Source organism: Aphelocoma coerulescens, chromosome 8, assembly GCF_041296385.1.
Source record: "Aphelocoma coerulescens isolate FSJ_1873_10779 chromosome 8, UR_Acoe_1.0, whole genome shotgun sequence".
In the NCBI taxonomy this organism is placed as follows: Eukaryota; Metazoa; Chordata; class Aves; order Passeriformes; family Corvidae; genus Aphelocoma; species Aphelocoma coerulescens.
This window is the reverse complement of record NC_091022.1, coordinates 13788503-13815261: the sequence shown is the minus strand read 5'-3', so window position 1 is coordinate 13815261 and position 26759 is coordinate 13788503. Positions and strand designations below refer to the sequence as shown.

The 26759-nt window shown below is 39.8% G+C and overlaps 2 protein-coding genes across 2 annotated transcripts in view; one reads left to right on the top strand and one right to left on the bottom strand.

The window, feature by feature from the left end:
- Nucleotides 1–257: 257 nt before the first annotated feature.
- DPH5 (diphthamide biosynthesis 5) lies at nt 258–20081 on the bottom strand. Its single transcript, XM_069022553.1, is given in 8 exon segments — nt 258–507; nt 1363–1466; nt 2531–2570; nt 3472–3592; nt 12944–13052; nt 16248–16372; nt 19566–19892; nt 19894–20081. Coding segments are annotated over 8 exon segments (1224 nt in total). The 5' UTR covers nt 20068–20081; the 3' UTR covers nt 258–283.
- A 6-nt stretch (nt 20082–20087) lies between these two features.
- LOC138114116 (uncharacterized oxidoreductase YtbE-like) overlaps nt 20088–26759 on the top strand; it is a gene marked incomplete at its 5' end in the record, with an annotated part of 45293 nt that continues 38621 nt past the window's right edge. The window contains one exon of the mRNA XM_069023251.1: nt 20088–20313. Coding sequence (XP_068879352.1) covers nt 20088–20313 — 226 coding nt within the window. The remainder of the gene's footprint in view (nt 20314–26759) is intronic.

Sequence of the window (26759 nt, the reverse complement as noted above, 5' to 3'; positions counted from 1 at the left end):
CCTGGTACTCTTCTTACCCTAATCAGCAGCCCAAGACTGATGTGGATGTCAATGACCCGAATCAAAGATTTAAAAGTTTCTGGAGGTGTCTGCATGGTAGAAGCTGATACCAGCAGGTGCAGTTTGCAGCCTCAGGTAGAAGCAGGTCCATGTTCCTGCAGTCTTGTCTTCTGAAGCAACAGAGTCTAACTGCAGTTAGACAAGTCTTAAATAGTCACAGCAATAACTTCATGCTGTTTATGCAATTAAAGATGGAATAAAAATGTAAATGCCTCATTTTTATTTAAGTAGTCTTTTGACATGCATTATTTTCAAAACTGGAACTATCAACAGAGAAAAGTTTAAGCATTTCCAATTCCAGAGGATGCATAGTGCCTGTAACAATTAAGGAATGTAGTGGAGCACCCAGTTCCACAGTGGACATCTGCTGTAGTGTGCCTGAAGCAATCTTCTCATCTGGAGCACCCACACGAGCAAGGCCAACACAAATTGTGTTTTCAGTTATTTCTGTAAGAAAGAAGATTAAATGTTTAATTTATTGACTAATGGTCCTACCATATGGGAAAAAGTACTCAAAATGCTTAAACCTTAACTGCTTTCTTAAACCTCCAATTATTAAATTATTGGAGTGGTCTAGAAAGAAGCTTGCTCTTCAAAGAAAATAAAGCTTAAGGATGTTGATAAGGAAGAATTCATTCAGGAATTTTCACTTTGAGGAAACTGCTGCTTCTGAGTCATTCTGTGTAAAGGATAAAATTAAGGTATTTTCATTTTAACAGTATTGAAGGAATAAACATTTTAAATGGGTAGACCTAAACGAATTTCTGTTAAAAAAAATTTCTGTGATACAACTGCGTCATCTTTATTAGCTGCTGTGATTTTACCCTTGGTCTCAATAAACATTTCACAGTTTGCTCTTGACTAGTGTTAAGAATTCAAGATAAAAATCACAGTTCTGCATCTTTAGGTTAACCTAGATTCAGGCTGGTGTTCATGTAGAGCAGAGTGTGAGTAAAATATAGCAGAGATTTTGTTGAAGCTTGACTGATCTAAAATGCTCAGAGTCTTCTGCCTCCTGCAACTCTAATGGATCAAAGAGCTCACAGTTAAATGTGGATAGTCCAGGGTTTCCAGACTAAGGCTTTGACTAAACCTCCAGGAGCCACCAGCACACCTTCATCGATGCTCACTGAACTATGCTGTTCAAACTTGGCCAAATCCATCTCATGCCTAAGATTTAAGGCAGCCCAAATCCACTGCAAACAGCATTCTGGGAGTCAGAGGAAGGGAGTGGAGTTCAGCAGCTCATCAATAGGTGTGACTGGAGAGGGGTGGTAGCAGACAGAAGCACTGCAGTCATACCTGGTTTTTCTCCTTGGAGCCTCCTGTTTTGAATAATTGCAAGAAGCTGTTCTGCAGCTTGATTTACACTCATGTAGCGTGGTGGCTCATAAATCTTTCTTCCTCTGCAGGGAAGGAAAAGCAGAGAAATTTCACATCTAACCCATTTTGTTATCCCCAGCAATCTTACAGCTTATTTCAAGAGACCTCTAGACCAGCAGATTGAACTTAAACCGGCACAGGCTCTCAGGCTGGGCCTTTTAGACAAGAGTGGATTTTTAAAGAGTACAATAATCTGTTGTGCTCTCATCACACCTGTGAAACAGCTGGGCTCCAGCTGGTAGATCATTTAGATCCTAAAAACAAATTCAGCTGCTAGAAGCAATATACAGGTTTTGCAGCTACTCTGGAAGGATGCATTAGACTTAAATTCAAGGGCATACAACTGTTTTTCTGTTAAATGCCCTGTAGACAGATGATTACAGACTAGAAATGTATTCTTAAATGTAATGCTGCTTTCTCTGCCAACTGTGGATTTAGTCAAACATTTTATTTTGAAACTACAGAATAAACAAACCTCAATGATACTGTGAGACTTCACAAATGTCAATTTAGACCAGTTACAGCATGTGTATAAAGGAGCCATTTATATTCACTACTGTCAAAACATACAGATTGCAGAACTGACTAAGATGTGGCAAAAGCTTTTTGAATACAGTTAAACGAACATAAGAGCATTTTCTATATATTGCTTATTCAACTCTTTAAGAAGGGTGTTACATATTATGTACTTTGCACTGTTGCTACCCAGTGTACAGAAGAATAAATTTATAACACTCTCAGATATTAATCTGTTTCAGGAGGCACAGAACAGTAGAGAAATAACACTTCATTCACCAAGAGGAAAGTCTACCCCATTCTGACTTAGTGCTTCTCACAGGAACAGTTATATAAAAGATGATGTTCTGCTGCAACTCCATTCAGTTACTTTAAATAAAGCCAGGCCCTATTGCAATGAACAAAAGAGTTTCACTCCTTCTAAGAATCAAAAGGCCACTGAAAAACACAAGAGGAGAAGGCAGGTAAGTTCAGTTTAGACCATGGGCAAAGAACTGTTGTTCCTTGTACAAAAAAAACCCCTTTTTAAGTGCACTGTGTGTTTCTATGAATTTTCAAAATGGTGACTCACTTCATGAGATTCTCCAGAGACTGCTCCTTCACTTTAATATCTGTAGAACAAAACACATTAAAACACAGGTTCCCTACAAGTTCCCCACTTAGTTTTCTATGTAGGTAAAGCTTTAACAACATTTTAGCTGCTATTAAAATTATGACTATTTAGCTATTAGAATATGGATCATACTGTACTGTTTCATGTGTTAGTTATTTTCAAAATCCTGTGACTTTATGCACGTGATTTTACCCAGAGACAGGGCAAATTTCACAGATTTCAGAGCAACACAGCCAAATAAAAATCCTAGTAAATATACAGATAGGCATATTTACTATAAGACAGTTAAATACCAGCACATTTGAGCACACCAGTACATTGGGACTACTCTTAAACCATGAGCACATTATGTCACAAAAGGTAATACAGTCTGACTGCTCGACAGTGATTACATCACTGTCATGCAGGAATCTGACTTTGGTTAGCACTTCTTTCCTGTCCCAATGAAAATTTAGAACAAGCTTCTGTTACGGGAAAAAAAAAGGATTTGAAATAGAGAAGAGGTCAGGTAGGTAAGACTGCACAGCTGCAATTTTATGAAATAAATTGACCCTAATCTCTCCAAGAGGAATTCAAACATTACCTGTAGTCAAATGCCCTCCCCCCCAAATTACTGTACTGAAAGCTGGATACGTTTTTAACCTTGAATAAGTATTCCTTGTTACATTATCAACTTCTAAACCAAAGTGACTCAGATGAAAGGGGTTTAAAATGAAAAAACCCCAAGATTATAAGTGTCCAGTTTACCAAATTGCTTCTACATCCATGAAGTCACTTTGAATTCAAAAGTTTATCACCACTAATCTTTTTAATGTCACATTTGCTTATCTGGTGATCTAGACAGTTGGGTAAACACTCAACACATAGACTAAAATGCAGGAGGAGTGGCTGCTGCTCACCGAGTAAGCACAGGGTGTGCATTCCATTCTGCCTGTTCTTCTCAATCTTGTCAAAGAAGCTTTCTGGCTTCCATGTATCTGTCCAGAACACTATAGAAACCATCTCTCCAAAATTGTACAACTGTAAAACAGAACAAATGCAGTAACATACATGTGCAATAACAAAAAATAAGAGCATGCAATAATGTTAAAGACCAAGTCATGAACTACCTGTAAAGTTTTTACCTATTGCTGCAGTCACCTTTCCAATGCATAAGTAACTTTCAATATACTTTCTATCATTACTTCATTCTGAAGTCCTTTTAAAGGCAAAAACTTTGTAAGATTAGCACCAAAATTATTATTTGTTATTTCTTACTTTGATTAAGGCTAGACAGCTTTGAATAGTGCCACAATTCAATGTTTTGATTCTACTGATACAGTAGTGTTTATATTAAAATGGCATTTTGCTGCAGATGGAAGCTCTAGCAGGCAAAAGAAGTTACAGTCTAAAGAGGCAGTGGATATGAAGATCTGAAGACAGATTGTGCAGGAAGCTGAGAGGTACAACATGGTTTATGTACATATGGTAAGAATATTGCTAGCAGAACACTGCTAGCAGATTCTATGTCAAGCATACTCACTGACTCTATTCTCAGTCTTAACATGTTCATTGCTCTAAGTCCCTAATCTTGGTTAAGACATTTGAAGCAATAGTCTTGCCAATCATCTCTGGTGATGCAAAAGTGGAAGTCATATGTAACTTAAAGCAGTATTTGGCTTGGAAGTAGTTTTTGCCCTGCAATAGGGGAAAACCATGCATCAATTTTGGTCTATTCAGCTCTGGAATGGGGCCATCCCAGATGGATTTTATGGCTTGCCAATATCCTATCTGCTCAAGCTCACCAGAGAAACAACACCTACATGGACTACCCTTCCCAGTTTCTCTGTACTCCTGGAAGGAAAAACTGCTTTTCCAAGCCCACAACAGCAGACAAAGGCACTTTGTGTCCTTTGGCAGAGGACCCTGTGTAGAAGCAGCTCTGGCAGCCCTGTGCCATGTGGGGATTCCCCTATACATACGTATGTTACTGTGGCATTAGGCTGTGGTTTTAACTCCTTTATGCTGGTAGAGCAGAACTTGAATCAAAGCAGAAACATGTTTGTTTTCAAGGGACCAAAAGCTCAAATTTTAACCATTCATGCTGATAAAACTTATTCAAAGATTCCTGGAATGTAGCTGAAAACATTTCCTCTTTTAAGTATTTCATTCTAGCACAAGGACAAGAACATGCTGTGTACATTTCACAACCTAAAGGTTCTTCCAGTAAAGAAAATACAGGTTGAACCAAATAAATTGCTCCTGATGTAACTTGCTAGCTCTTTCAATGCTGTGTTCTAGAAAATGAAAGAAAGGTCAAACTGTGCTTTGCCCATTTTCCATGTGGCTGCCTAGAACTCTTTCCCATTTTGTACCAAACCTGTAAAAAAACTATTAGTACAAAAAGTTTCTCTTTCTCCCCTTCACTGTTAGAGCATCTGGGAGCAAGATACCTTTAATCTCACTGGTAGTATTCCTCCAGTCTTTCCCTAAGTGCTGCAATGTCTGGTGCCAACCTAAGTGCTTCCCATCGGCCACCTGAAATCCCTGCAGCCACTTCCCAAAAGCAGCAGTCCTTGTTCAGAACAGAAAGTGGCCTCAATTAACCTTAAATCTTACCTTGTCCCTTTGGCATTTTGATAACCCAAGGAAGAGAAACTTTTACCTCTGCCCTTTAGGAAAAAAAAGGATGTGCAGAAATGGGCAAAGTGTTACTATCTGAGAGGTATTTTGTTGGGAATCAGAACTTCTAAGCCACTCTGCCACATTTTAAGAATGAGTTGGACATTCAACTTGATAACCTACTTGTTCCGATTGTTATCATTCTCTTTTCCATTATTCATTACAAAGATTCTCCATCCTCTTTGCCAACAAGAAGTTAAGCAAGCTATCCTTTTTTGTACAAGTCCTGGCAGTCAGATTCACTAATCTCTCCTTGGTTTACTGGGTTTTGCATTAATACTGAAGCCTGGATGTCAAAAAGAGTAAAACATTTTTGTTGAAAATTGCCTGTCTATTCAGTAGAAATACCTTCAGAACACCTTCATGAAGTATTGATATCACAGAAAACCTTACAGTCTCAAAAAAATACACCTGATTTCTCAGCACCTGGAAAGCACAGAAGTAGCCAGTTAAGATAGACTGGGGCACATTTTATCAACCTCCTAGAAATGCCTTTGCAGTTTATGCCCCTCTACTAACTAAACTTGTGAAGAACAGATTTCCTAGCATTAATGCACACATATTTTTACTTTAAATTACAGAGGGCAGAATACTACTTTGGAAAGTCCCTGGTACACCATCAATCTGAATGCTGAGGAACTGAAGCAGTAAGTGGATACCTTTATTGTGCTTGAATACTTATAACCAATTACCTTACAAACACTTCTACAGACACAAACCAATATTTCTCTCATCCAGTATTTGATCTCTGCAGATGTGTGACATTTAATCAAACATAGGAACTGCTCTTCACCAGGGCAAGCCCGCATTAAAGAAGAACACATGACTGTATCAGAACTTACACTTTAAATGCTCTCCTTGTACCTCATGCAGAATTCAATTGGTTCCTAATTAAGTTTTCCCTCCTGTGTTCTAGTTTCTACCTCTTGAACTTGTGCATGAAGTATCTGACTTTCAAGAAAAGCCTTGCTGCAAAGAAAGCAGGAAATGTCTAAAATTCCACTACTATCCTAAGGATTCAGGAGTTACAGAAGGCAGCAGGTCCACTAAAGACAAAACCCACTGAAATTAAAAAGCATTCTTTCCACCAACCATAAAAGGCTGCAGAGGGTCCCAAAATTCCAGGAATCATGCTTGTCACTGAAATAAAACTGTCTGACACGTTTGTTAACCAAGGAGTGTTACAACACAACTAAGGATTACTGCCATGCTTTTAGACTGTTCCCAAGTTTAGTGAGATGATGAGCTGTGTGTATTTGCAGTGACAGGATCAGGCTGTACAGTGGCTGGCACAGCTCTAAAGAGAGGCAACAGCAAATTAAATTTCACAGCCAAATTCTGTGTGCTGCACTCTCCATGAAGCACCTGGGGTTTCGGAGTGGGCAATGTATGTTCTGTACAAGCCCAAACATCTCAGGCACCACACGTGCACTGATGAGCAGATTTGTTACAGTGCCTACATTCTGCTCAGGCACAAAACTGCCAGAATTTCAAAGGCGCGCGATGAAGTGGTTGGACAGATATTTCGTGTTTTCAGCTTGGAAACCAAACTTCTTACCTTCTCCTCAATGCTGAAAAGCTTCACAGAAAGGTTTCAAAAGGTCATTTTGAAAGACTTCAGTGTTTGGAAATACCCCTTTCTCCCCACCGTCCCTCCAAGTAGTAACTGGCTTAAGCAAAACTTTGTGCACCTAAATTTTGCAATGCAATAGCTCAGGTCAGCAAAGGAAGCCAGAACTCTCTACTCTGAGGCAATGCCCTGCTGCTAGAGTTTTCTGCCTCATACTGCAGAAAGCAGTTCTTCAACTCACAGTTACATCACCTCAGAACAAGATATAACTTCCTATTTTATACACATGATATGAAAGAATGATTGACAACTTTTGGTGCTTGTTTTCTGTTAGTATTTTAACCCTTCTATTAATGCTATTTCTTATTTTACTTCTTATATAAGCAGAGTTGATTGCAAATTGAGAGGCCAGAATGAACTGTGAGAGAAAAAGTGCTGCACCATGATCTCACCTTGGAAAATCTGTATGCAAGGGGAATTTCAATGAAACTGCTGAGCTACTTTGTTAAAGACCAGTCTGAACGATATCAGATACCTGAAACTGTCCTGATCAACTTGAAAGAGTGGTGTGGTCAATCACCACAAAAATTTAGGCATAAAAGATGGAACAAGCAGAGACTAAATAGGGAAATTAAAAAAGGAAGATCCACCAACCCCTCTAAAAAGTACTAAAGCAAGCAGGAGAGAAGATGCAAAATAATATTAAAGGTCAGTTGGCCAACAGCTGCAGAGAAACCAAGAAGTAAACATTTCAAAACAAGGACATCTATTTTTACAGCATCTTTCCCAGAATTATTGCTGTATCAGCTGCAATAGTGACACAGCAATTTTTCACTTATGAACCTACCTACTTTCCTAACATTTCAAACCACTTCAGAACTGGTCACATGTCTGGGGAAGAAAGTAAAAAGGAGTCACTGCATTCTTCAGTCCTGCCACCATACACAACCAAATACCTGAAACCCTGGAGGGCTGAAATGCTACCGAGCTATGTTCTGTGTTGAGCTGCTCACAGGTAACACTGCAGATAGTTCTCAAAGGACAGGTGAATTATGCAAATTCAGACTCTTCACAGCCTAATCACAACCCACTGGTAGGAGCTAAGAGGCTTTTTCTCCTAAGAGTATCCCTCAATGGATATGGAGACTGCAGAGCACCTTGCATTATCCCAGGTTACTTCCTGATAGATCCCAATGAACATACCCAAAAAAGCTGACATATTTTCTTTATCTTTGTCATAGGGGTTCTGACATGATGCTATGCAATGTTCATGCTCAAAGATAAGGACCCTAAGGAGTCAGGTTTTTCCCTTTATTCTCCCTAACCTGTTAACAACCCTCCAGACCATATACATCAAATTAAAGGGCTCCTACTGTTCTTTGTATTACATATTGTTGCTTGATAGCAGCTTAAGAAGTAGTGCAATTGCCAACAAAGTGGTAGCAAAAATCACTCAGTCTTTGTTTTTGCTTGGAATTGGTCATATGAAACAACCACAAGCCTAGCTCTAGCGCTTTACACTACCTTATTTAGTACCACAGACCTTTAGCAACTTCAAATGCCTCTCATGAGAACCTTCACATGAAACTGAAATGTTTTACCATTCACAGATATGTGGCTTTCACTCCTTTTTGTACTGCAAGCCAAGAAATCGCCCTAGCTGTCCCAAAAACTTCCCATCTCCATAGTACATGCCAGAGAGAAAGGAACTGTGAAAAAAATACATTTGGCCATTTTACTGAGGGAAACCCACTCCACATAACTGCAGTCTTCAGAAGGCAGCTGAGACAAATCACATAAAATCAGTTGAAGGGACAAGCACATTTTTCCATGGCTGCCTCTTGGATCTGCTTAGGAAATAGCCACTCCACAAGCAGAACAAAATTCAGCTCTCAAAATACTGTGAAAATCCACAAGCAAGTTTGAATAGGAGAGGATTCTCCCCCCAAGGTAATGTCACCTTATCTTTAATAACCTTCTAAGATTCTTTCCACCATTCTATCAAGCAATGTTTCCTTCCTACCCTGGTGACTTCAGTTACCAATATGAAATGAAGATACCTAAAAGAAAAAAAAAACCAAACCTGATTAAATAGATGTTTTTGGGTCATGTTTGCTGGTGACAAATGGTACTAAGTTGGACAGCAATTGTGACTCGTGAAGTAGTATGACTAGCACTGATTTAACCTTTAATTGGCTTGAGAAACAAATGCCAATTTCTTAAAGGCTCAGAAGCTGGTAGTAACTGAAAAAAACCAACTAGCGATGGAAGACAGTTCAACAGTCAGTCATTTTGTGTAAAGTCCCTCCTGTTAGAGCAAAGAGTGGTTTTGAAGATTAAGGCACACAGAGAGGGTGGGACACAGAGGCTTCACTCCTGCAGCTACTACAAGGTTTCTATTTGACTACGAGCACAGTGATTAATGATAGCATCCTTCAGCTTCCTCATCTTTAAGTAGTATTTTTCAACTTGACACTGGAAATGTACTCACCTGTTCAGTAAAAACTCAAAAATAACACAGTAAGCATTGCTTTTACATTTAAGTGAGCAGCTGGTAGCAAAAAGGCTATTTTCTATTTTATAACTGTAATTGTCTTCAAGAATTAACTGGACTGCAAACAAAAAACCCAAGATGCGTCACTGGAAGACACAAGGGCACATGCAGATGTTTGTTCTGAAGCTATTCAGGTGGAAAGTGGGTACATCTCAAAAGAAAGGCAGCTCTTTGCTATAACATGTTTTTTTCCTAGCTACCCAACCAAAATATAAAGCCAATGCTTTCAAAACGAGCAACACCACTCAGAAATGAGTGTCTCATTTTAGTCCTTTCTCCCACCCTGTGACTTGCCTCCAGCTTTGCACTTCAGTTCTCAATCCTCTTTCTTTATGTTAATGCCATTACCTCAAGCCATTTCAAGTGGCATCATTCCTTCATGTGCACCACAGGTCAGCACGATGTAGAATATTCCTGATGTGTTTGACCACCAGTAGTTCTACCTCAAGGACACATCACCAGCACTGGGTCAGAGAGAATTCTGTCTTGAGAGCACCACTCTGGCCACTGACCTTCCCAAACTAACCCAGATGTCATGCAGATTAGATAGGAATGAGAAATATGCAAATTAGAGATCCTCAGTTTCCTGCCTCTTTATTCTAGGGCTAAAAGCCGTAGCAATCAGCCCTATTCTGAAAAACTGAGTGTGGGCACAGGTAAAGTCTGTGCTTCCCTGGCAGTGTGGGCAGATACCAAAGTGCCTGACTGTCCTCACTGGTGGTTATTCCCCACTGCAACAGGAGTCAGACTGACAAACACGCACATGGCAGACTCCAGAGAAGGGAGGTGAACCTGCAGAGAACATGCTAAGAGGCACTAACATAGGAGCACTTTTCCTGGCTTCTCTCCCATAACTGTATTCATTTGTTTTAAGGGAAAATAGCTTCAGCCATGGAAAAAAAAAATCTGGCACGGTGAAGCACAGCAAAAACAGTGTAAAAGAGGGAGGCACAGCAAATCACAGAGCATTATGCACAGTCAGACTACCACTTTGCTAAGTTATACTATCCCAGCACAGTTTATCAATGTGAGCGCTTCCAAGAAGTTCAAGAAGTTTAATTTTCAAAATTAAAACCCCACTCTTTTCTTCAATATTCAAAAAAAGCTGCACTAATTCTGTTAAATGGGAAAGACAGTTAAAAAAAAGTATTTGAAAATAGCACCCCTCTTTATTATTTGGCAAGAACTACAGCTATGGAATGAAGGTAACAAACCATTACTGATCTCTACTGACTTCATTAAATCATCGTAAAGGAAAACTGCACGAGTACCCAAATGGTGTTGGCTGCACAGAAACATTGCTCTGATGACCAGAGACATTCTTTTGTGACCAGACTGTGCTGTAGCTGCACTTCACTGACAGCCTAATCAGCAGTTACAGCTCACTACGCACATGGCTCTCTGAACGGCATATAAAGGTGTTTCCTGTTTTTCTCTACTAAGAAAGAGAGAGGGCTTGTAGCACAATCACATTAAAACAAGAAAAAAACCAAAACCTCTTCTGTGGTGAAGCAAAAGAGGAATCCCTCCTGTACTTGACAGGAACTTTGCAATTTGAGACACAATAACTCCAAAACTAAATTGATGGCAGAAGACAGCCATGAAAGTTAAGGCTTTTGAAAGAAATTATAAACTTCCAGCACAACTCTAACTAATCAAAGGCTGCTTTTTTGTAAGATAAAGCCTCACTTGCTGTTTATGCCAGTAAGGAGCAATCAAGAGTGAAACGTACAACTGGTTATATTCTGTCTGGTAATACAATCACTATTTCCTAAAATGCCTTATACGACAACAGGAATGTTGATTTATGAGAAGGGAGCCCCTCCCAAGCCAGAATGGAAAAGGGGACTAATGCCAGAGCGAATAACATCACATTTCCTTTATGGTCTGCTCCCTTCAGCATGGGATAAGGAAATAGCAATCTAATCTCCAAAACTCTGCATATGTGAAAGACTTTACAGACTGTTTATAATATACCCATGTTAGGTTTCTAGTCTTTTTTTTCAATTTACCTAAAAGCTCTATACTCCTCCTTCCTATGCCTGGCGGAATTGTGAGGGAAGCAAACTTTCAGAAAACTTAGAAAACTCTTTAGGCCTTGCATCTTCCTTACTAATGAATGTAAAAGAACAGTAAAAAAAGAGAGCAAGGAGTAGAAACTACTTATCAACAGCCTGACAGCAGAAGCAAACTTTGCACCACCATCCAGCCAAAAGGGGAAGGGTGAGCCCCAGCCCCAACTTGTTTTACCCACCCCAGTAAGTGCAGTCATGCGACAGCTGCCATCTGTCTGCTGTACATGTAGATTTTAGGCACCAAGAAGCCTATTTCCTTCCTAAAAGATAATTTTGCCCAAGTCTTGCAGCAATAGGCAGGTATCACTAAGAAAATGCTCACAAGAAGAATTATAAATAATGTGAATGCTGTCTAGCATTCCCTTTAGCATTAGCTAATGGGACAGGTGTCATTGCACTGAGCCAGGTCAGACAGGGCACTCAGATTTCAAACCAAAACCAAAGATAATACCCAAACTCATTGCAACAGATTTTCTGCTGTTGGTCAGCATTATTATTTGAATGGAGTTTGGAGTATTGGAGCTTGTCAGTGCAAATTTGAAGGCACCAGGTATTTACTGAAATTGAAATAAATGGTGTTCTTTTATGTATGGCTAGGAAGGAATTCCTCCTTCAGTGACGGAAAGTTATTGTTCAAACCCTCAACTTGTCTGTAGTGCATTTACATTGCTGAGCTTGCTTTTGCCTTTTGTAAAGTGGGAACTTGGTTTAGTGGTTCCTGTACACAGGGAGCTATTCTGAACCTTGAGAGGCCAGGTTCTATGTTAAAGTGATGAATGAAAACAAGAGGGGGAAGCTTCATCTAATTTATATGTGATTAGTTATGATTTATACACTGCCACAATATCTTTCATGCAGGAAAAGTAATAATGGACCCATACACGTGTAAAAGGAAGTATTTTCTTGGGGAACACTAGACTTTTTCTACTTCAGCCATTCAGGATACACAAAAACTGTCATTTGTTTTACTAGTCCTTGGCTAGGCAAGTCCCTCCTCATCAGATGGGCAGAAAGTGGAGACAGAGTGCACCATATTCAAGACTTTGGAATTAGTTATGATCTGAGTTGGACATATATGCAGGCTTGTGCATGTATTTCTCTTATGACAAGATCAGCATATTTCTCTACAGGGTAACAACCTTATTTAAGAGTAAATTTATCAGGTATTACTTGATACCTGATACCACCATCAGTAGTAGAAGGAAGCCAACATGAACAAAGCTTTATCTGTAAAATAACTTTAAATACCAAAGGCTCCTGGGGCAGAGGGAAGTTAGAAAGCAGAGAAGAACAGAAGTGTTACTATTCATTTTCATATGAGCTCATCAAAAGGGGCTTTTGCTGACATGTAGCATGCTAAAAGGAAGTATTAAAAAATTCTAACATTAAGTGTACAGTTGGTACAGATCTTCAAAGTTGAGATTGCAACATGCACTGCCACAGCAGAAGAGCTCACCAATTCTAAGCTTAGCAGTTGTGAAATAACATATATTCATATACAAAAATATTACCTGCAAACCACAGCAGCCCACTGCATTCATTATTGAAGCATTATGAATGACCTTGTAAGGAATCCCCAGTTTTACTGCACGTAGCACTAAATCACTGTGTGTCGTGGCCCTGTGGTAAGGAAAGGAAGGAATTAAAGACTGAAAACATGATGTTACCAAGTGTTACTAGCACTACAGTTTGTTTTGAAAGTAAAATGAAACCCTTCGCAACAAGGGTGATGCAGAGGTGGGAAGATGGAAACAATATCCTAATTGTTACAGGAAAGTAAAAACTCCAATAAGGCTTCCATATGTCATCTTCCCCCGCTGGAATGCCAGGCATCCTCAGTATGGTACAGCTCTTTGCAGCTTTCTGGCATCATTAAAACTGTAACACTATTACAACTGTTACTTCATAGAGCAGCCTTGGCAAGTACTTGAAAAGGAAAGTTCCATTTATGCTTTGTCTTCTGCAGTATCTGTTGAACATGGCTTGAACTGGAAATGTCGACTCTATTTGGCACTCACACAAAACTCCAGGATTTTGTTACTGGCTGCACAGCCAGGCCCTCTCCCACCAGCACCAATGTGTGCCAGGAAAGCCCCACTCTCAGACAAGAACTCTGAACAGACAGAGGGAAACTGCATGTTTATGTAGGAAAAACACCCTTAGACTGAATCAACTTTAATAATATTTAATGCAGATTACTCAAATTAACAATACCTAAATCTGAGTGATCAAGTTCATTCTGAAAGAGTTAAGAATATTCTAGTTTAAGTTTCAAACAGAGCTAAGTTTGGTTCTAGGTCTAAGGCTTGCAGTGATTGACTGCTGCAAGAATTACTGGGTTTGCAGTTAAGCAGTTGAGATTAGAGCCTTTCTAAAATGGTAAGTACATATAGATTGAGCAAATATTTGAACTGCAACATTGTTTATCTATCTATTTTGCTTGTATGTACACTTATATGTTTGTGAAATATAAAAATGCACCTGTCCCTTGCCAAAATTTATCAAACCTGATCAATGACCTTATCAATCTCAATCTCAAGATGTACCACACACTTCTGTGTGGCCATTCCAAAGAAGGAAGGAAAGAAATAACATTTGGCCATCAGAACAATGAACTAGGAAAATTGCTTTCACCCTGGCCTTGTTCAGTTACCCTAACAGAATTCCCCTGATCTTAGCCTGATAATTTCAATGCCTTGTGTCTGACCAGCACCCAGTCAGCAGATCAGGTGCTCCAGACTGGAACACAAATGTGGCATCAGCTGGCAAGGATCAATATTTTAAAAAAGAAATCAATTTCAGTGGAAGAAAAAAAAAAAGAGGAATCTGAATTTGGGAAATCTGAAACCCTTATACAAACAGGCTCCCAGACCTAGGAGAAGGCAGTAAAGTGATCTAACCTAATATTTAGTTACTACACAAACATTGCTCCTGCCTTGCAGAAGCAAAAGTGAATTAAGAATGTCTGCTCTAAGGGAAGAGGAGACTAGTTTTACAGCCTTGTGTTATTCCATGCACATACGAAGGACAAGGAGCACTGGAGGATTTTGTGGTTATGCTAATACTGACCAAGGGATCAGCTGGCTTTATTCACTGAAATTTGCTCCAGCCAATATTTTTTTTCACCCAGTAGATCTGTTTATAATGACTGTACCTAAAAGCAGAAGTGCCCTTATGAGCACTCAGCTAATACCAGGATATATAACTATAGTGGTATTTTCTGTCACTGATACAGAATTTAAGTTTTATGGGTAGAAATAACATGAATGTTAACACCAGCCTGGAGTGGTGGGCTTTCCACTGTACTACTAAAGTTGTCAGGTTCTTGTAGCACATCCATGGGTGTTACCACATACACAGATAAAAACTTGCAGAGAAGAGCAGTGAGGGTGACAGAGCACAGCCTGCTTAATTGCTTTAACCATTAACCACCAACACCTGGCATCTCCTAGGGCTGCCAGGTACTCTGCTCACCTACAACTATACTTGAAAGTCTGTGATCAGCTGCAAGTGGCTTCTATCCTCCTCCCCTATGGTCTCTCCTAGGACAGAAACAGTACTCTGTCCTAGTAACCTCCTTAGGGCTCTATGTGATCATAGGAGCAGTTCTAGCTGCAGTATTAAGAGCTAAGAACATAAACATATAGAGAGAAGCAACTCATTCAAAAAAAGGGTAGTTTTTTTACAATTATGTAGTACGTTAACCAGAACTAAAGTATTAGACACTGAAACTAAAGATAACTGAGGCAGATCAGAATACTGCTTACAAGTAGCAACTACATTTCAATCCATGTAGTTTTTTTTCATCTTGTGTACTTAGATCGGTCACTGGATCAGAGCACAAGGGTACAGGTAACGTGGCTCTACACTCTGCATGAATCCCTAAACATGGACTGCAAGTATAATTAATATTTCTGAAGTACAGGGTCATCTGCCCATAATTAGTTTAATATAATATTCTCTTGCCAATTGCCTTCAACCTGTATTTACACAAATTATCCGCTTTTGACAGATGTGCACATTGCTCCTTTTTCTCATGAGCTCCATTTTTTCACTCACAAATAAGGTGCTCAGATTTCATTTTTCTTGTGTCCCTTACACGGTGGTATAAATCTTGCATCACCAGATGGAGATGAAAAGCTTTTCTGCATGGCTTGACATTACAGATTGATGATGCCTGACCAAAGAGACAGAAGGAGATCCCTCTGGTCATAGAAAAAGACTATACTTTCCAGCAGGAATAAAAAGTGGAAACAAAAGGCCTAATAAACCAACATGAGAAGACATTTATAATGACATAAGTGATTTTAAAAACTACCATAAATCAAAGCAGATGCACCATACAACCAGTAATCTGTATTCATTCTAAAACAACTGAGTATAAAAGCTGCAGTTTATAAATACAAACAGCAACTAAAAGAATACTCCCCCCAAAAACTACATTTCTTATTTATGTGATAACCTAGAATTTCTTCTGTTAGCAGATAAATCATGAGGCAAATCATTGTTATAAAAGCTAGCACAGAGAATGATAACTAATGAAATTATAAATGTCTGCTGAAGGAAAGATTCATACATCATGCAGAGTCCACATTATTTATAATGAACATCTGGGCAAAGAAACTCCAAAGCAAGATAAAGTGTGGAAAACTGTATGTATATTTTTAATACAATAAGGAATATACAGACATAAGAAGTGTTTCTGGTCTGAAAATCAGTTTCCTCATAAAGAATTACAATAACAGAATTGGCTTCTTCCTATTGAAAAAAGAGTGATCAAGCTACAACAATAATTAAAATGTTGCTTTGTCTTACCCAAAAGGATCACCAACTACAAGAAATGCGACATCACAAACATCAGCTTCTTTTAAAAGGCTATCTGCTTCTTGTTCCACCATTTCTCGGTCAGCCAAAATCAACTCTTTTCCATAAAACTCTTCCTAGAAATTGAAATTTAAAATAACCATCAAAATAAGACACTTAGGAATGCTTTTGTATATCTCTGGGTGCTCACTCAGGAACACAGACAACAGACAGTGGAATAGGTAACTTTATTATTCTTCCCAGCAGTCTGCCCCATGTCCTGGAGAACCTCACCTCTGCTTGCAGGAATACCTGAGCTCCCCATAAGGCAGCTCCTGAGCTGACAAAAATTGGTGAACCACTTTATCCTGATACTGACTGGGTTTTTCATGCCTTCTGTGTCAGTTGAGGAGCTGCACCTAAAGCAGCTCAATCACACCTGCACACTGAGGGTACCTGGGTGGACCCAGGTAGAGTTAATTTAACCTGCTGCTGTATGTAAGGTATCCCCTCTCAAAGCCTGAGCTTAGCTCTTAGGCTACTTGCAATACTGGCACCAAACCAGATACAAATACCACACTAGCTACACCACAACCTGTTCTCTCAAGTTTTTCCTTAATACATTTTAGCTAACCACATCTAAGGAATGACTTCATATTAATCCTTCATCTTGAGTTATTTTTAAGAAGTACTTTACCATGTATACAGGTAAACATGTATTTGATCATGTCCTAATTTTTCTTCAGCAGCTTAGTAATCATGTCTCTTTGTACATTTTAAATGCCTTTATTTCCAGAATCAACTTCACACATGTAATGAAACTTCAGTTAGTTCTAGAACACATTTTATGATCATACTGAAAACATCTGCCATGTCATGTGTCACCATGCATTTTATATGCTCTTTACATGATTAAAGTTTTTTTTCTAGGGCGAAGACCAAGAAAGGTGTTTTTGTGCTAAGTAGTAGTCAGCAAATTTGTGTGGTTTAATGAATATTAATAAATTGATAAAACTATTCAAGTCAGTTATGGCCCAGAAAGGTTTTCCTCTGACTTCTGTGCCTTCTTTGCCCACACAGTGAACTGACAAGAGAGCTATCACACCTGTACAGAAGCGGAGTAGGGCTTTCATTAAAAATCCACCCCATAGCTAGAGTAATAGGTATGGGACCTCTGTTACCAGGTTCCATTCCCTTTCCTGGATATGAGTTCCTGCCCATTTTTGGGTAAGTTTTTCTAACTCTATAAAATCAGGATATTATTTTCCTTGTGGAACAGAGTGCAACCTGTACAGATTCAAGGGAAAGGGGACCAAATAAATGTGTAAGCAACTCTTGTACCTGTGATTTGGAACGACTGACAGTCACCCTGGAGTAATGATGAGATTGATACTAAGCTAACTGCAGCAAATTTTGACACCCCACAGGTTTTCATTAGGTACCTTAGCCCAGATGCACATCAGCACAATGGGAGCTGGTCTCTAAAGCAAAGCACTCCATAACTACGCATCCCTTTCCGTGGGCTACCATTGCACCAGGCTGGCTTTGGCCCCACACTGTGAGCAAATGCATGCTCCAGAACAGATGGGGTGCAGTCCCAGGAACACATCTTTCAGCTTGGCTTCATCCAAGAGAATCTATTTGCATGCTTTGAGACTGCTCCACAATGCTAATCAAAGCAAGCTAAGTAGAGAATATAGAAAAAGCAATCTAGCAAGAAGTAAAGTGTAGACTCACTGGGAGGCCACTGGGTCCAAACAGTTCTTTCACCAAACTCTGGGCCAATTTGGATGGTCAACTTCAAATAACTTTTAATATACATTTTAGGCCAACCAGATAAACTAAGTGAGTCATGTCATTTGAATTTTAAGATCTGATTTTAACACCATCAACAGAGGAGGATTTCTAGGAAGTCTCTGCAGGAAAAGATCTCCTTATTACTTCTTGAGACTTTTCCTCTAACTTTTCATGGTGCTTAGGAGAGACTGACCTTCAGAGTAGTAAATAAACTATTCAGTATTGTCACCTGTATGTAAACCAGGCTGTATGACAAACCCTTGGTCATTAATTATAAATAATTAATGGTTTATAAATAATAAAATGGTTATAAATAATAAAATGGTTTCAGGTAAGACCACATCTTTTACTTTGTTTTTATTGATCTCTTTTCTCAGTTATCTCATCTTTGCGATTTCAAGGTTTGCAAAAGACTTAAAACAATAAGAAATATATAACAAGAAAACCCCAAATAACCACATCAAAAATATTCAGCATTTTCCTACTATTCAATGTTTTATTTTCAGATGGATAGGAATCCATTAATTTTTTTTTTATAGCAAATGCACATTTTGAGAAGTATAAATCTCCAGGTAATCCTTTCCATGTAGCAGTTTTCCAACTATCAAACAACCACAAAAAAGAACATTTTATTTTGAACAGACTGACTACAGTTTAGATTGCTTCAGTGTACTGAAAAGAAACATAAAACCACAGAGCATATCTTCATACAGCAGATAAACCAGAGATGGCCCCAAATATTCTAGCCTACCTTGTATCTGGAAAGCATGTAATGCTGATTACAAGCTAAAACTCTCACATGCTCTATGTATATGCAGGTCTGCATACAGGTACATTATGGCCATACAGCACCCAAGACCCAGATAGCATCAGCTTATTCAGAGGCAAGATCTCTGGTCTGTGGGCAGCTATGCTATTTTTCTGGTATTATTTCAGAACTACGCCATATCCTTCTGTGACTATAAACCCCTCAGAGTTATGATCTGCACATTTTTACTACTGTTGTCTTCCATGAGGTGTGTTTACTAATGAAAAGTTTATCTCCATGTTGTTCAACAGCGCATCTCTGGATGAACTGTGCCCTTCTGGGAATCCCAACATGGAGAGGCAGCTTGGCCCACGTGGAAACGTGGAAATGTGAGATAATAAAATTGTTATTCCCAGCAGGCATGCCGTAACACCTCAGGCTGATACAGAGGTTCAGGGCTTCAAACCAGGTATTCTTCTGGTATGACTTTTGGGATTTTTTTTTTTTTAACAGATTAGACACTTTTCCAACCAAGTCCTCCAGCATCTCGGGGTCTGCACACATTGGTAGGTTTTGAGATGAAAACCAGTGCCAACAGTTGTAAGAAGGAACATTTTATTTTTGCTGCAGTCTTCTTGCAAGGTAGCAAGATTTCTCCTATAAAACATAGTGAAGATCACGTCTCCCGAGAACGGGCACCGCTAGTTTCTCCCACGGACCCACCAGCCCCAGCACGCCCCTGGCTCCCTGGTACGAGCGGCCTCGGGCCCTGTGGCCAGACCTACCAGCGCTTCCTTGCCCACGGTGAGCACGGACGTGTAGGCCTCCAGGTACACCCTGCGGCACCGCCGCACCGCCTCCAGCCCCTTCACCGTGATGTCCTTGGCATCCCCCAGGCCCAGCCCCACCAGGTACAGCATGCTCAGGGAGCGCCGAGCCGCCACCTGCCTCAGGAGGGACACGGAAGCGGGATCAGCCGGGGCGCCGCACGCCCCACCACCGGCCGGGACCCGGGCCCAGGTCCGGGGGACAGCCTGGCTCCCAGCTGCTCGTTTCCCGGCTCCCAGCTGCTCGTTTCCCGGCTCCCAGCTGCTCGTTTCCTCGCTGCCCACTCGCAGCTCCTCGTTTCCCGGCTCCCAGCTCCCGGCTCCCGGCTGCCCGCGGTGCCGTTGGGACGCAAGGGACGCCGGGAGTTGTAGTCTCGGGCCGCAGAGAGGCCATGGCGGTGGCGGACCGGCCAGGGGCGGGTAGTGTCCCCGTGGTACCAGTCGCCAGTGGCCACAGCATCCCGGTGCTGGGGCTCGGTAAGTGGCGGCGGGCCCGCCCAGAGCCCGCCTCCCTGCCAGAGGCGTTGTGAGAGGGCGGGGGTCACCCCGGGGCCCGGCCCGGCCCGGCCCGGCCAGGCCGGCTCGGCAGGTTCGGCGCTGCCTTTGGCCCGCAGCCGGACTCGCCCCAGGGCAGCCCGGACCGGAGCCTCCTGCCGAGCTGCCCGCGGTGAGCCTGGTGCTCCTCCAAGAGCCCCTGTGTTGCCCGGTGAGCCTTCGTGCTCCTGCCAAATGCGACCAGCTAGGCCTGCTGGGGAGCGGTGTGCTCGCAGCAGCACTGCACTGCTCCCGTCCCACCTGGCCCGGGGCGATGTGCGGTGGGTTGGTGGTTTGGGTGTGTTTTCTTACGAGGCTTGGGAGCAGACTTTTCTTTAGAGCAGACTCTCATGATAGAATTAACCTTGTTGCACCTGTTGAACTGAGAGCCTGTGTAGGAATCTCAGCATCTGTTAGGCACAAAGGAATGGTGGTTGATGATGAAGGATACTTGATGCAGCTGTCTCTTACTCAGTCACTATGTAGTGAGCAAAACGGCTTATGTTGTTCAAAAATTACTATTTTTTCCCCTTTTGCTGTTTTTTGGTTGGTTGGTCGGTTTGGTTTGGGTTTTTTTTTGAGGGGTTGATTGGTTATTTTAATCTGTAAGCTTACTGCCAATTTACTTTTCTTGGAGACTTTTTATAAAAATAATAATAAAAAAATAATGTACCTAGTCTGTTTGTCTTATGTCCATTGTTTCAGTATATGCTGACCTGTGCTTCAGACTGTCTATAGAACCACCTTTTTTATCGGGGGTTGTAATGCATTTCTTGGGTTATGGGAAGAATAAACTAGCTAGAAAGTAGACATGCAGAAAGACTCCTTTGTACTCTCCACCCAATAGCTGCTCCCTGTCCTTTTGCTGTGTTGGAAAGTCCTGAGCAGTCTGTTGTTAAGCCTGAATTCATACCACAGTAAATGGATAGTGGCATACTGGAAAATCAAGTTGAATTTTTCTGGCCCAGTAACTTCTGCCACATATGGCTTTCAAGGAGCTTCTCTTGGCTTTCAAGGGACTTCTCTTGACTTACAGTGGTGGTGTTGTCATGAGCAGGATTTGGTTCTTTGATTTCACCTACCTATTCTTGTCTTGCTAGAGTAACACTTTACATATTGCTTTATATATTCTGCAGATCTTGGACAATTATGTAATAGGTAGGAACCAGTCAGGTCATTTTAAGGAATCCTTGATATACACTGCAAAATGCTGAGAATTTAAGAAAAGAAGGGAGAAAAAAAAGTTGAAGACTTGCCACGCTTGCATTTGTGGTCAAGCTGTAAATACCACAATATGCAGCCCAACACAATGGGATCTTTATGGTAGTTATTCTCACTTAACTGCTCTTTTCCACATTAATGGCTTATTTTTGTTACAGTCTCACTGCATTAACTAATATTTGCAGTGCAAAAGATTTATTCAGCTATCAAGTAGAAGAGAACTTTCTTAAATGAGAATGCATTTTCTGCAAGACCATTTTCTGTAGGATTTAAGATTTGTTTGTCCTTTCTTATCCCTCTAAACATGCAGACCTAATTGTTATCTGATCCCTCAAAGACAACTTTAATAGTCACAGATGTTGCCTCTGTTGCTAGATAATCTTTCTAAAAGCTTCAGAGAGATAAATATGCTAAATATGCATAAAGATGGTTTCAGCTCTCCAGTTGTGCCACCTGGAAGGCAGCTCAGATAGCTGTGCAAGTTATTTTAAAGTGATGAAACCCCTTTTGTAGTATCTGAGAGCTGAATTAGGAGACAGCTAATGCATATCTTGGCCAGAACACGTTACTCAAAAGGGTGCAACAACACCCTGGAATAGCATTCTGTCAAAAATATTTCTTCTTCCTGTTCAAGCTTCAGTTATCAAAAGGTATTTGTGATGGTGGTTTTATGGTTTGGTTTTTTTTAAAAAATTGGGTTTCCATGCCACAGCTTATTTGTCATTTGCATAGAAGTTCAGTAAGTTGGTCAAGGTTTGATGCAAAAGGGGAGATGAGGGGAAGGAGGTTAAGTCTTTCATTAGGTTACCATTCTCTTTCTGGGGCTCTGTGCTCTTACATAAACTGTTCTTAGGGATGAGGATCCATTTCCATTAAAATCTCTAGTGAGAAAGATGAATTTTTTTTACACCAGAGAAGGCCATGGAGTGTGCAAAATTTGTGTTCAATCTGAAGGATTACTTTGAATAACATGCTGAATTCTGTACATGCAAAATTTCCTATCTACTTAGATGCTTATTCATAGTGTCTTGTGTCTGGCAAAAAGACAAGTCTGCTAACAATGCTAAAACATACTGACTTTTCTGAGACACAAAGCAATTATTATAAGGCAGCTCACTTTTATGTTAGAAATATATTGTATAGCTAGCATTTTAATTAACAAATAAAAATAATCTGCACCTTGTTTATTGTATGATTATGAAAACTGCTGGTAACTTTATATTTCATATGGTTTAATGCTAACAGTTGTGTTAGCCAACATTATTCATGTGCAGAGGGTCAGGCATGTTTATGGTCAATTTTCATTACAAAGGCTGCTTTCTACTGGAGTAGGCTTAAGTCTAAAATGAATTGGCATTTTGGCCCTAATGCTTGTCTCAAGTGTAAATCTATGCCCTCGAGAGTGCATTACCTCATAGTGGCTTTAGATTGCTTTAGAAAAAGGATACATTCACTATCTTGCTAACAAGATAGTTTGTAAGACTTTATTAGTGTTTTAGAAGTGCATGGCAAATAACTGATATAAAACGCGACACTGTTCAAAAGTTACAGATATAGTTACACTTTTCATAGGAGCTACATGTGTCTGAGAATCTGCTGGTGAGACTTTGTACTATAGTAGAAAACTATATTCTTTCAATTTCTTAACTGCAGAATACTTGGTGCTTATCTAAAGGAGTATCCTCAAAAACGTATCACTTGTCAAAATGGTACACACAGTATCATCCTTGTCAGGTTTTGCAAGAAAAATGCATCATTTGAACTGTTCATGCTTACTTCTGTTAAGTAGGAAGCTCTCACTTAGAAAGTTGTCACTTCCTTTTTTTGTAGGTCTGAGGAGTGAAAATGCCACTCTCTAAAGCATTTGATTATAATTCAGTAGCACAAGGGCTTTTCTTCCTGTAACTGAAATATTAGAACCTTTGTCACGCTCATGTGCTGAATAGTTGACATCTCTTAAGGTTTTGGCACTTTCTGTTGAAACGCTCTTCATCCCCTTTATATGGTAGTTATATTCCCATTAGAACAGGGTTTTGTGTGTTTGTGTTTGCTGTTTTGTTGGGTTTTTTTAGGGATGGTAATAATTGCATTCGGGTGGGTTGGTCAAGTAGCCAGTGATTTCTTGGAAAGGTGTGCTGGTGATACCAAAAATACATAGAATGTTTTTGTGTAAAGTTGCTTTCTATGTAATCTTTGGGGCAGCTAGAATTAACAACAACTTGATGAGATAAAAAATTCTCTAATGATACCCTCCTATGAAAGAATAAAATTAATTGCATGCTTGTTAGGGAAGGGGCATCAGGACAGGCAATTAATAAACAAAATAATCAAGTCTTTATACTCACTGTGCCTTGCTCATGTCACACACAGCGAATATTTTATCAGTAGTAATAATGGTCTGTACAGAATGTCATTCAAGAATGCCCAGCACCATTATTGTAGGTACTGTAGCTGGGAAAGCAGTCAGGTACTGCTCTGGGCAGCTTCTGAGCAAACAGCCAAAGTCTGGGGGGGAAAGTAATATACACACACACACACAGTCCTTCCAGACTCAAGGGAAACCATTAAAATATCTCTGGCCTCATTTCAGGGTGTTTGATAGATAACGTTCCTGATACTCTGCTGTACCCTTGTCTAAGTAAATAAACCATAAAAGTAAGTTTTTACTGATTTTTAGTTTGCTGATTGCATTAAGACATTGCATAATTTGCATTGCAATCACTCAGGACTTCTTGTATTGTTCCCAGTTCTTTTCACAACAAATAGGCCTCCTGGCAAAAAGCACAGCATCAGATTGCTCCATTTTCATTGCATCAGGTTGTGTTGGGTTTTTTTTTCATTAAAATGCTACATAAATTTAAATCTTAATGCTGAATGGAAGTACTTTAACATTCCATTATGTTTACTAATCCACTAATTACCTACTTCTTAATTATTAATCCTAAAGTTGCTTATTTTCATTCTTAAACTTAGCTGTGGTCAAAAGAAGGCCCAGTCCTGCTGGACTGGAATAAAATTAGATTTTGCTTTTCAACTCAATGGCAGTAGAATCAAACCTTCACTTATTTTCTACTGTTACTGCCTTTTTTAGAATTCATGGCTCTTGTTTCTTCATGGCTTTGGTTCTTAAGGAAATTTATGGAACAGTGGTCCTGGTACCAAGACCTATGGCACTCCCTGCTATTAATCTTACCCTGTAATAAGAATTGGCTGTTTATTTCTTCCCTTTGTTTTATGTCTCAGCCATTTTTTTTTATTCTCTTGGGGCTCTGCTTCTCACCCATGGTTACCAAGTTGCCTTAATAGCCTCTTGTGATGAACAAAATGCCACCTCTATAAATCTTTCTGTCTCAATTCATCCACTGTTTCAGTAGATCTGACCTTGAGAAGTTGTACTTGATCTTTGAGGGCCTCCAGATATTTAACTTCTCTCCTGTACAGAATGTGGCCACGTCCCAGGCAGCTGGGTGTTTGTAGACAGTGGAACAAAGCAGTGTCCTCTCCCAACCTGATTAAACCTGGTGAGCTCCTACCTCTCTTGCTTTCTTCCAGCTTCACCTCCTTCCATCCTGGTGCTGTTTCATTCCTTAAAAAAACCTAAACGCTGTACAAGTGTTGTTTTAAGGGGTACTAATAAATGCATCTGGGGAAAAAGGCTGGGCCAACTTTTGCTTACATCAGAGTCTACAAGGTACAGAAATACTCTCTCATTTTCTGAGGGAAGCTGCTGCTTTGTCTCTGCTCTCTTATATACCTATAAATCTATGAGGTCAGCTTTTTATATGTTTGCTGGGGATTTTACCTTATATTATGGCATATGAACTGTGATTTAATAGCAGAAAAATAGCTTCATTTCTCATGCTGGATTCATTTTGGTAAACACTGTATTGCTGATATGATACAGATGAATTTTAGATGTCCCTCACTAATTCTAAGGAATAAATCAATTTAGGTTTCTACCGCTGTTTAATAATTAAGACTTTTACCAGTATAAGCAGAGGCACTTCATGTGTATGCTTTTAACTTTCCTGTTGCCATTAAGACTTTTAAATGTTACAAGCCTAATTGCCCAAGAGAAAAACAAATTATTCGTAAGCAGTTTGAAATCGAGAGAAGCAAGCTCCAGTATATATCATTTTTGTATTTCAGCATGGTTTTTTGGTGTAAAAAAATTATACCAAACTTTGTGGGGGGAAATAAAAGAAAGCTAAACTTTATCTTTCAACCTTCATATAGCAGATTTTAGTCATCATACCTGTTTTCTTTGCCAGAGCTTCCTAGCATAGTTTTGGCAGCATTGAATGGTGATGTCACATGCTGCTTTAACCTGAATTGCAGTAGTTCCTCATGCCACCAAATGGGGAGAAAGGAGGTACTCATTCCTGAACTCTCTTCAGGTCTAACGCTTATGCAAAGTACAGCACAAAGTGATACAAAATCCTTGTTGTAGGGGAAGAAGGGAGAGAAAGGGGAAAGCCATCTTTGTGGCTTTGCACCAGTTTCATAACTTTAAGGTCTGTTTATTCTTTCTTAGTGCCTGAATGGAAGTGCTTTGCATTCTAATGCATAAAGTTCTAAGGCTGAATGTGCAGTGTGAGAGGAGGGGCTAGAGGAGATGTTATTTGTCTCAGAAACTTTAGAAAATGCATTTTAAATTGTTAAGATAAAATTTGTGGGGAAAAATAAGCGTTTAATCAGAAACATTCTTTGTTGTTCAGCTTAGTTTGCACTAAGGGGAACTGGGTTGTTGCTGTCCTTGGAGCTCATGAAAGCAATTAGTTACCAGTGGGACATGGCGAGTCTCAGACCTCACACTGCCACGTGGTAGTGCAGGAGGAGGATCTGTCATGATTCACAATTACACTTTGCAAGTAAAGGGCACTGGTATGATGTCAGAAATTACCCATCAGCTTGAATTAGGATGTCACAATGGTAATTATTGTACATACATTTTCATTGTGTAAAGCTATGAGTCACTACAAATCACAGTTCTCTTTATAATTTTTCCTATAATATTATCTTTACAGTGTTTTAACTGGCTTTGAATCATTGGTCTCATGTTCAACTACACTTAAATTTGCTGTCCCTCTACATAATTGTATGTTGATTATGTGTAATTATAAATTATTAATATAATTTATTTTTAGGTCAGCCTTTCACAGCAGGAATGATTATGATAATGTTCTAATTAAGTACAGAATATGGGCTTAATATTTTATTTTCTTTTGATCATTCTTTTTTGTGAAAGTTTTATGCAGGAGAGAAATATTGGGTTTATCTCATTTTTAGTATTTGTCTTATTTGTAAAGTATCTCCAAATGTCTAATGTTAGTTAATTAATGTCATCCTCATCAGGTAGAGTAGTCTAAGGACATATTTTAAACAGGAAGGGGAATA